Source organism: Carcharhinus amblyrhynchos, chromosome 6, assembly GCF_965287045.1.
Source record: "Carcharhinus amblyrhynchos chromosome 6, sCarAmb.v2.hapA, whole genome shotgun sequence".
NCBI classification, from domain to species: Eukaryota; Metazoa; Chordata; class Chondrichthyes; order Carcharhiniformes; family Carcharhinidae; genus Carcharhinus; species Carcharhinus amblyrhynchos.
In genome coordinates, this window is record NC_137329.1 from 27,268,497 (window position 1) to 27,279,653 (window position 11,157).

The following is an 11,157-nucleotide window of genomic DNA, read 5'->3' on the forward strand; positions in this document are numbered from 1 at the left end:
TACAATCTCCTCTGAGCCCTACAACATTACCTTATCCAATCCTTCTGAAATCCCTTTTAGAAAATAATTCAAAGGGTCATCTTTCTCATATCCATTGGTTGCATTTTATTTTAAGCACAATTACATGACATAATGTGACAGCACAGGAACTGGCCGTTCGGCCCGAGTGGTACATGTAAGCTCCTCGCGAGCCTCCTCTCGCCCTATCAGCGTATTTCTTACTCCCTCATTTGATTATTTAGCTCCCTCTTAAATTCTCCACCTCGACCACACACTGTAGTAGCAGGTTCTACAATCTCACCTTGTTCTTGAAGTTTCTCCTGAATTCGGTAATGGATTTCAGAGCAAAGGACTTTGGAGTGTCATACGATCCATACAGTACAGAAGGAGGCCATTCAGCCCACCGAGCCAACACAATCCCACCTATCCCCTATCCCCGTAACCACAAGTAGTCCCCCCAGTGCTAAGGGGCAATTTTGTACGGCCAAGTAACCTAACCCGCACATCTTTGGAGTGCAGGTTAGTATTCAGAATACAGTATTCTAGAATAGTGACCATCTTTACATTAATTGATTTCTCTTTTCTGTTACCTGAGTTTATTCCCTCCCTTTGACTCTTTGGGGTTTGGGTCCAGTGGGCACCAAGTAACCCACTGTATCCTTGCCTCAGAGGCTGTGCACTGCAGAGGGGTGAACCAGCCCTATCCTCTGGCGATCTATGGTGGTGTCCGCCAATGCTGACACACCCTCCCCCATCCGAGGATATTCAGTCGAAATCAGCGCCAGTGAGATTTTGGAGGGCGGACCTTAGGTCCGCCAGTTTCTCACATGTCTGTAACTGGATAGCAGTCAGAAACAGACTGGACAGAATTTGATACCCCCCACCCCTGCCCCTCCCCCAGTGTGGGTTTGGAGATGGTTGGGGGGGTGGGGGGGATGGAGTGTAATATTGTATGGATGGGATTCCCTCTGAAAGCACTCCTGTCCACGTGTAGTTTCAAGTGTGGGTTGGCAGGACTGTGGGTGGGAAACCTGCCATTTTCACTTATCAAGGCCCACAAGTGGCCACTTAAGTACCTTTTCCCCACCCAACTTCAATCTTTTAAGCTGGTACGAGGGGGTGTGAGTGCGGTGGGAAACTTTTCTCCACCTCGGGTGGAAAGGGATTTGGGGCGCCCTTCCTCTGGGGCCTTGGAGCTTTGGCCCACCACCCCTGCCCCAGTCCCCCCACTTACCAAGACACCCTCTACCGCCCCCACCCCCCCCTCCCCGGGACTTACCTTGAGAGTGGCCCTCTGACCACTGCAGCGCCAATCAGATTGGCCGACAGTCGTCGCAGGCAGAACTTTATTCCAATGGCAGGTGGCAGTCCCACCACCTCCAACGCTCAGGTCAGCGATAAATAGCAATGGGCTTCTGAGACTCAGCAGTCGCGGCATCAACCAACCATGGCATTTCCAAGTCTCATCTGTTCTCAGTTAGACCACTCTTCTCTCATGCTCAGTGCTACACTGGATGCAGCACCCTCCCTCCCCCCCAACCCCACCCCTCCTCCCCATTCATCCTCCCACGCACAACATTGAGGTGGGGGGGGGAGGCGGTTACCCCTTCGGAAACATCTTCTCCAACGACCACTACCCCAGGGGATAAATAAAAGCTCATGCGAGGGAGCTCGATGTTAATCAAGTCACTGTGAGTCCTCAGGTTGTTGAATGAGAATACCAGACAGCACACAGCACAGTCCCCCCCCAAAGATCTCATATTCAGAGCAGAGCAGATCCCCGGTGGTTGGGAGCTCCCCCTCTTAACTCTCTCCTTCCTTCGCACACACACTCTCGTTTTCTGTGTCCCCCTGCTTTGCCCTCATCTTTCTATCTCTCTCTATCGCATCCCCTCTCTCTGTCTCTCCTTCTCTCTTCCATCTCTCCTCATTATTCTATCTCTCCGTGCTTATTTCCATTTCTCTCTCTCCTTCTCTCTTTCTCTCTGTGCGTGCCAGTGTGGGAAAATGATGAAGCTAAGGTTTACCACAGACCTGAATATAGATATGAAGGAGCAGCCTTTCTGTTACAGTTTCACTCGAGAGTAGGTTGCGAGAATAACTTGTATTTATTTTTCAAATAACTAGAAAAACATCATTTTAAATTTCAAGCCCCATTAACTTATTTACGTAATCTTTTTGTTTCAGAATTTCATCATTGGATAGTAGGTAGCTGACAAAAAAAGAGCAAGACACTGTTTGAAGCTGTGTACTGCATTCAGGTTGATATTGTTTCAATGTCATCTCTGTCCAATCTGGCCTGTACATTGAGGAAAAAAATGTGTTAGGTTGGTTATTAACGGTAGCATGTCAATGTAAAGGAACATGTCATTCAGAAATGTTTTAAACTTATTTTAAGTATATATTCAAAATAAATCAGAACTGGAAATCAGTGTGCATTTTTATCGTGTATTTTTGTGAAGGTTTTCTGTAGTTTAAGAGGAAAATGTCAGAAATACTGAGTGGATCAGTTATTGTTGAAAGAAAAAGACAGACGTACATTTCTATAGCGCCTTTCAGCACCACAGTATGTCCCAAAGTGCTCCACAGCCAACTTTTCAGGTGTGGTCACTGACTGACTGCTATATTTTCTATATTACAACAATGTGCACATGTTAAGCAAACAACCTGATAATGACTAGATAATCTGTTGTTAGTGAAATTGACTGAGGGATAAATATTGTCCAGGACACCAGGGAGAATGTCCCTGCTCCTCTTCAAACAGTATACACGGGGACTGTTCGATCCACCTTCAAAAGAGAGACTTCCAACAATTCATCACTCCTTCAACACTGATCTTCCAACAATTCGGAGCGTCTTCAGCACTGATGGGCAGCACGGTGGCACAGTGGTTAGCATTGCTGCTTTATAATGCCAGGGACCCGGATTTGATTCCCAGCTTGGGTCACTGTCTGTGTGGAGTTTGCACGTTCTCCCCATGTCTGTGTGGGTTTCCTCCCACGCTCTGAAAGATGTGCTGGTTAGGGGCAGTGACCTGAACATGTGCCGGACTGTGGTGATTCATGGGACATGAGTGTTGCTGGCTGGCCAGCATTTATTGCCCACCCCGGTTGAGAAGGTGGTGGTGAGCTGCCTTCTTGACTCGCTGCAGTCCACGTGCTGTGGGTGGACCCACAATGCCATGAGGGAGGGAGTTCCAGGATTTTGACCCAACGACTGCGAAGGAATGGCGATACATTTCCAAGTCAGGATGGTGAGCAACTTGGAAGGGAAATTGCAGGTGGTGATGCCACTTTTATGAAGAGTCCACCAGGGTCAGGAGGTTATCAGCTTCTTTAAAACTGCTTAATTACCTTTTCTTGTAAAATGCTGCAACTGGACTCCTTGCTGTAACCCACTAACGGACATTGAATTTAAAAGCACAAATTCCTCCAGAATTATCTTGGTCCTTGAAGATGAACCATTTTCTGCTTAAACTATTAAAGTGTCAATGACACTGGTATCAAGGAACCCCAGCAAGGTTAGAGTCAGTGAGAATCATGTGGGAAACTCTCCCCTGGTTGGAGTCATACCTAGCACAAAGGAAAGTGGTTATGGTTGTTTGAAGTGAGTCTTCTCAGTTCCAGGACATCACTGCAGGAGTTCCTTAGGATAGTGTCCTAGGCAAAACTGGGAGGGTGCTAATTCCACTGGCTGCACTGATTATTCAGGATCTCTGGCTGCCATATCACAGCCTGCAGTGGCTCGGTGGTAGTGTTGGTGGGGTGGGGGGCTTGGTGGGGTGGGGGGGCGGCTGTGGCATGGTGGGCGGGGGGGCGTGGCGGCTGTGGCGGAGGGCGTGGTGGTGGTGGTGGGGGGCATGCTGTTCAATCTGTTCTTTCTCCAAAAGAAACACGGTAGGTGGCACAGTGGTTAGCACTGCTGCCTCTCAGCGCCAGGGTCCCAGGTTTGATTCTAGCCTTGGGTTACTGTCTGTGTGGAGTCTGCACGTTCTCCCCATGTCTGCGTGGGTTTCCTCCCACAGTTTAAGGTGATGTTGATTGGCCATGCTAAATTGACCCTTCATGTCAGGGGCGTGGGCAGGGTAAATACGAGGGGTTTCGGGGATAGAGTCTGGGTGGGATAGTGGTTGCTGCAGGCTCGATGGACCAAATGGCCTCCTTGTGCTCTGTAGGGATTCAATGATTCAGCAAAGTGTACAGCTGACAAGATTCACCCACAATGCCCTAACTCCACACCAATGAAAGCATTCCATCTCTTTTGTTTGTGATATATGATTGGACGTCCATCTGATTCTTCTTAACCAGCTTTAATATCTTTAGAAGTAAAAATTCAATTTGTTTTAATGCTGTTTAGAAAATTATGACATGTAACAGAGCAGAGACTGGTGACTAATCTCTAATTACAGGACAGTTTAGGGCAATCCTAGAGTGGTGGCAAATCAAAATTTGGTGGAAACTCAGCAACTGTTTTAGACTTTCCTGGTTTTCTGACAACTGTAAGAAGTCTCACACCAGGTTTAAGTCTAACCATTTTATTTGATAGAAATCCCACACCTTTCGGAAACAGTGTTCCTCCGTCAGGTGTGTGGAAGGTTCTGATCAGAGAAGAAGGAACACCGTTTCCGAAAGCTTGTGGGTTTACTATCAAATAAACCGGTTGGACTTGAACCTGGTGTTGTGAGACTTCTTACTGTGTTTACCCCAGTCCAATGCCGGCATCTCCACATCATTTCCGACAACTGAGACAGTGCTGGAAGATACACACAGTCTCCTCAGCGATTTTTTTTTTCCTTCTAGGTTTTGGGGGCTAAATATTTGAAGTGACAAATTTGTAAGACTTGGCGAACATGGCAAGAGGCACTGGTAGGAGGAGCTAAATGGTATCCATTAACACTATATCTTTCTGGAATTGTATGATTCAATTTGCTCTCTCCTCTCTGGCTGATCTGTCAAGCTTTTGGATCAAGTTAACTCAACACCAGATGGCCCTCTGATGAGATTAAGCACAATTATACGGCAATACCTTCCCTTGTGTTCCTTTTGTTGTTGTTCTAGAGGGTCTGGGAATAAAAACAACTGGTTACTACCACACCAATTCAAATATTTATTTGAATGTTACCACTGGTCTAAGTGTGGCATTCGTTTGGTTTGGTTATTCCCCTCCCACTTCAGTTCAGACAGATAAAAAGTACGGAATTGTGGAATTGTAGAATCTCGACAGTGCAGAAGGAGGCCATTCAGCCCATCGGGCCTGCACATCTCCAACAGAGCATTTTATCCAGGCCCTAATCCTGTAACCACATGTATTTATCCTCCTAGTTCCCCTAAACTACACACCTTTGGACACAAAGGGGCAATTTAGCATCGCCAATCAATCTAACCCGCATATCTTTGGAATATCGGAGGAAACCGGAGCACCCGGAGGAAACCCACACAGACACGGGGGGGGCAAGTGAAAATTCCACAGACAGTGACCTGAGGCCAGAATTGGACTCGGGGCCCCAGGTGCTGTGGGGCAGTAGTGCTAACCACTGTGCTACCGTGCCTCCCATAGTGGTTACGTTGCTGGACAAGTAATCCAGAGTCCTGAACTAATGATCCAGAGGCACGAGTTCAAATCCCACTACAGCACTTGGGGAATTTTAAATTCAATTGATTCGATAAATCAGGAATTAAAAGTGAATTAATAATGGTGACCACAAAATTTCTGGATTGTGGCTAAAAGCCATTTTGACTTCTTAATGTTCCTAGGGAAGGAAATCTGCCATCCTTACCTGGTTTGGCGATACCAGACCCATGGGCCAGGTTGATTCTTAACTGCCTTCCAGAATAACTTTGCAAGCCTCTCAGTTTAGGGCAATTAAGGATGGGTAACGAATGCTGACCTTTCCAGTGACTCCCACATGATGTGTACAATGGGTTACTGAAGGTCACAGACCAACTAAACATTGAACAAGGTGTCTCCATTACTGTCTCCAAGGATGCCAGCATCATGGATAGGAATTTATGAGTGGAGTTGAGCTCATTCATAGATCCTGCCTCCCATTCCCTCCTGCACTGTAAGGATATTATGATTGTGTACTATGATTCTGATATGTGTTGAAGGTCTCTGATATAATAGCAGTCAGCTTCAGGCAGTGAATTGGATTATTCTTCCAGTCTCCTCAATATTAAGGGAGCCACTGGAGGTCAGCGAGCACACAGATGAGGGGTGAGTAAGACTTGGTGCAATTAGGATATGGACAGCAGAGTTTGGATGACCTCAAAGGAAGAACGTGGGAGACCTGCCAGGAGCGCTTTAGAATAATCAAGTCTCAAAGTGACAAAGACACTAATGAGGGTTTCAGCAGCAAATAAACTGAGGCAGAGTAGAGCCACAGAAGCATTGGAAGAGGCCATTCTGCCCATCATTTCTGTGCTGGCCATCTGCAAGAACAATGCAGCTAGTCCCACTCCACTGCTTTTGCCCAGTAAACCTGCAAATGTTTTCTCTTTAGGTAATTTTCCATTGGGTTAAAAATGCTTTTCCTCACATCGCTCTTGCCACTTACCTTAAATTAGTGTCCACTGGCTCTTGAGCCTTGCACCAATGCAAACAGTTTCACCCAATCTATTCTCTTCATGCTTTTGAACACCTCTTAATTCAACTCTTAATCTTGTCTAAGGAAGCTTCGAACCTATCCACAGGACTGAAGTCTCTCATTCCTGGAACCATTGTTGTAAATCATTTCCATGCCCTCTCTAATGCCTTCAAACTCTTCCTAAGTTGTGGTGCGCAGAATTGAACACAATATCATAGTGGAGACTAAATGAGTGTCTTTGCAGTGGTTCACCATTACGCCTTTGCTATTTTGTACTCAATGCCTCGATTTATAAAACCTTGTATCCCGAATGCCTCATCACTGGCTTTCTCATTCTGACCTACCATCTTCAACAATCTGTGCACTTAGACACAGGTTCCTCTGATCCTGTAGAACTGCACTCTTGATTTGATATTGCCTTTCTTCATTCCTCCTATCACAATGTCTCATTTCTCTGCATTAAATTTCAACTGCCATCTGTCTGCCTATTGCACTGGTCCATGATACAGAGGCAGACATAGATGGTCTTAGTAATAACATGGCTGTGTGGTTGGAAACTAGTAAATGCACTGTAAATTGCAGAATCAAGACAGCAAGATTACAAACAGACTGGTTTGCTCCCTGACAGTTGACATGGAGAGATATAGAGTCAGCACAGTGAGGGAATAGAGTTTGCTGAGAACTGTAACTAATGGCTTCAGTTTACCCAATAATTAATTGTAGGAAATTTCTGTTCACCCAGCACTGAATGTCAGATAACTAGTCCAATAACTAAGCAACAGTAGGGGAGTTGAGCGAGGTGGAGTTCAGCTGGTGCTGGGTATGGCAATGTAAATATGAAAGTTAATGCTGTTTTTTGAGATGTTATCACTGAGGGGCAGCAGGTAAAGGTAAAGCAGGAGAGAGGCAAGATGGTAATGGTGCAGGAACAGGAAGAGAAGCCATTGCAAGTGACTCTCTGGCTGTGGTTATGGATAAGGATGGAACAAGGTAAGAGCAGTCCCACCCAGCTGGACAAAAGTGGAGAGACAACAAAGAACAAAGAACAACACAGCACGGGAAACAGGCCCTTCGGCCCAACGAGCCCGCGCCGCCGTCCCACTGTCTCAGTGACCTATTCATGATTTTAGTCTATGCCTAATGTGCGAGGATCAGGGAGGTCCAATATAGGGACAATTTGTTACCCAATCAATCAGCCTAAAAGCACATCTTTGGGATGTGGGAGGAAACCGGAGTACCCGGAGGAAACCCACGCAACCACGGGGAGAACGTGCAAACTCCCACAGACACAGGCCCAAATCCATGTGTCCGCACAGCAACAGAGATAGTCTCTGAGCTGTCATGTTGCCCTCGAGATGGTCCAGTTTAAGCACACTAACGACATGAAGCAATAGGCAACTCCCGAAGCAATGTCCAAGAGCAGCCCACTACAACCTGCCGCATGCATGCCCCTTGCTGGTCAACAAGGTGGACTTAAATGCCTGTGGAGACAAAAAATTCATTATTAAACAGGCAAAGACTGTAACATCCCTGAGGCAAAAACGTAATCCCAAGCCTACAATGTTTAGTAAGGCCTGCTATATCCCCCTATATGTAGCCCGCTCATGTGGCTGTCTAAGTGACTCTTAAACAACCCTAGCGTGCCTGCTTCCACCACCTTACTCGGCAGTGCATTCCACACCCCCACTACCCTTTGCGTGAAAATCTGCCCTCTAATATTTGTCTTATACCTAGCCCCCCTCACCCTAAGCCCGTGACCCCTCGTTCTATCCATTCCTAATAGCGGAAAAAGCTTACCACCATTTACTCTATCTATCCCCTTCATAATCTTATAAACCTCTATTAGATCCCCCCTCAGCCGTCGTCTCTCAAGGGAAAACAGCCCAAGTTCATTCAATCTTTCCTCGTAAGATAGCCCTTCCATACCAGGCAGCATCCTGGTAAATCTCCTCTGCACTCTCTCCAGGATCTCTACATCCTTTCGGTAGTACGGCGACCAGAACTGGACGCAGTACTCCAAGTGAGGCCTAACCAACGTTTTATACAACTGCAACATCAGACTCCTACTCTTATATTCTATACCCCTTCCTATGAAGGCTAACATACCATACGCTTTCCTCATCACATTCTGCACCTGCACCGACACCTTCAGGGACTTGTGCACTTGCACCCCCAGGTCTCTCTGCGTATCTATACTCCGGATAGTTCTACCTTTTATCGTATAACTCCCCTCCACATTATTCCGGCCAAAGTGCATCACCTCGCATTTCTCCGGATTAAATTCCATTTGCCATCTATCTGCCCAATCTACCAGCCTGTCTATGTCATGTTGCATTGCCAGGCACTGCTCCTCAGTACCCGCCAATCCAACCATCTTAGTGTCATCAGCAAATTTGCTGATCACACTACCTACCCCCTCTTCCAAGTCATTAATATATACCACAAATAGAAGAGGTCCTAGTACCGAGCCCTGCGGCACACCACTGGTGACAGACCTCCAATTGGAAAAGGAGCCTTCCACTACTACCCGCTGTCTCCTCCTCCCAAGCCAGTTCTCCACCCATCTACATACCTGGCCTTGTATCCCATGAGCCTTCACCTTTTCTATCAGCCTACCATGAGGGACCTTGTCAAACGCCTTACTGAAATCCATATAGACGACATCAACGGCTTGTCCTTCGTCAACCGTTTTTGTCACCTCTTCAAAAAATTCCACTAGATTCGTAAGGCACGACCTCCCTGTAACGAAGCCATGCTGCGTATCCCTGATCAGATTGCAGCGCTCCAGATGTTCATACATCCTATCCTTGAGGATCCTCTCCATTAGCTTGCCTATAACTGAAGTCAAGCTCACCGGCCTATAATTCCCTGGGTTATCCCTCTGACCCTTTTTAAACAACGGTACTACATTTGCAATCCGCCAATCCTCTGGGACCTCACCTGTGTCCAAAGAAGAGACAAAGATTTGCGTCAGAGGCCCAGCAATTTCATCCCTCACCTCCCTTAGCAGCCTGGGATAGATGCCATCAGGCCCCGGAGATTTATCCGTCTTTATACTGTCTAAAAGTCCCAACACCTCTTCCCTCGTGATGACTATTTCCCTCAATGGATCCTCAAACTCCTCAAGCACAGCACCAGACATCAGGCCCCTCTCCTGCGTGAATACCGACGCAAAGTATTCATTCAAGATCTCCCCCATTCCCCCAGGCTCCAAGCATAGTTCCCCTCCTCTGTCCCTGAGAGGACCAATCTTCCCTCTAACCATCCTTTTGTTTCTAACATAGGAGTAAAATGCCTTAGGATTTTCTTTAATCCTACCCGCCAAAGACATTTCGTGGCCCCTTTTTGCCTTTCTGATGCCCCTTTTAAGTTCTCTCCTACATTCTCTGTATTCTTCTAACGCTATCTCTGTCCTCAAATGCCTAGATCTAATGTACGCCTCCCTCTTCCTCCTGACCAGGTCCTCAATATCCCTAGTTACCCACGGCTCTCTAATCCTACCCTTCCCATCCTTCCTCTTGACCGGCACATGTCTTTCTGCAAAGATTTTAGTTTTCCCTTGAGAGACTCCCACATACCCAGCGTCGACCTGCCATCAAACAGCTTACCCCAGTCCGTATCTTTAAGATCCTGCCTAATCCGGTTGTATCTAGCCCTCCCCCAGTTTAACACCCTCCCCTTAGGACAGGCTTCACCTTTATCTATTAATATCTTAAACCAGACCTTGGAGGATGGTATGATCGGGTATGTCGGAAAAGATAAAAAAGTCTGAGGTCACGTACCAACCAGCTCAAGAACAGTTTCTTCCCTGCTGCTGTCAGACTTTTGAATAGACTTACCTCGCATTAAGTTGATCTTTCTCTACACCCTAGCTGTGATGAAACACTACATTTTGCACTTTCTCGTTTCCTTCTCTATGTACGGTATGCTTTGTCTGTATAGTGTGCAAAGAACAATACTTTTCACTGTATTCTAATACAGTGTCAACAATAAACAAAATCAAATCAAATGCCAAAGGCCACCGACAGGTCAAGAAGGGCAAGGAGAGAAAGTTTAGCAATGTCATAGTCACATAGTTGTGACTTTGAAAGGAAAGTTGGATGGGATGTTGGACAGGTGGATTAGGGCCACACATCCATAATTTGGTGGTGAGTTTTGAGACAGGGGTTTTTTAATTCACTCGTAGGGACGTGGGCCTCGCTGGCTGGCCAACATTCATTGCCCATCCCTAGTTGCCCGAGGGGAGTTGAGATTCAACCACATTGCTGTGGCCCTGGAGTCACACGTAGGCCGGACCAGGTAAAGAGGGAAGATTTCCTTCCCTAAAGGACATCAGTGAACCCGATGGGATTTTCCAACAATTGACAATGGTTTCACGGTCATCAATTGTTCTTTAATTCCAGACATTTTTCATTGAATTCAAATTCCACCAACTGCCATGGCAGGATTCGAACCTGGCTTCCCAGAACTTTAATCGAGTTTCTAGATTAATGGTCTAGTGATAATACCACTAGGCCATCGCTTGTGATGAAATGACCTGAGAAGCCCTCACAGAAACTCTATAGAATGAGGCA

At 46.5% G+C, this 11,157-nt stretch overlaps 1 protein-coding gene across 3 annotated transcripts in view; it reads left to right on the forward strand.

The window, feature by feature from the left end:
- The window catches only part of LOC145343774 (ras association domain-containing protein 8-like), an 85,749-nt gene extending 83,324 nt beyond the window's left edge, over positions 1 to 2,425 (forward strand). For all 3 annotated transcript variants that reach the window (XM_080190096.1, XM_080190095.1, XM_080190097.1), the window contains one exon: positions 2,188 to 2,425. In XM_080190096.1, coding sequence (XP_080046222.1) covers positions 2,188 to 2,216 — 29 coding nt within the window. In that variant the 3' untranslated portion in view covers positions 2,217 to 2,425. The remainder of the gene's footprint in view (positions 1 to 2,187) is intronic.
- Positions 2,426 to 11,157: the final 8,732 nt, after the last annotated feature.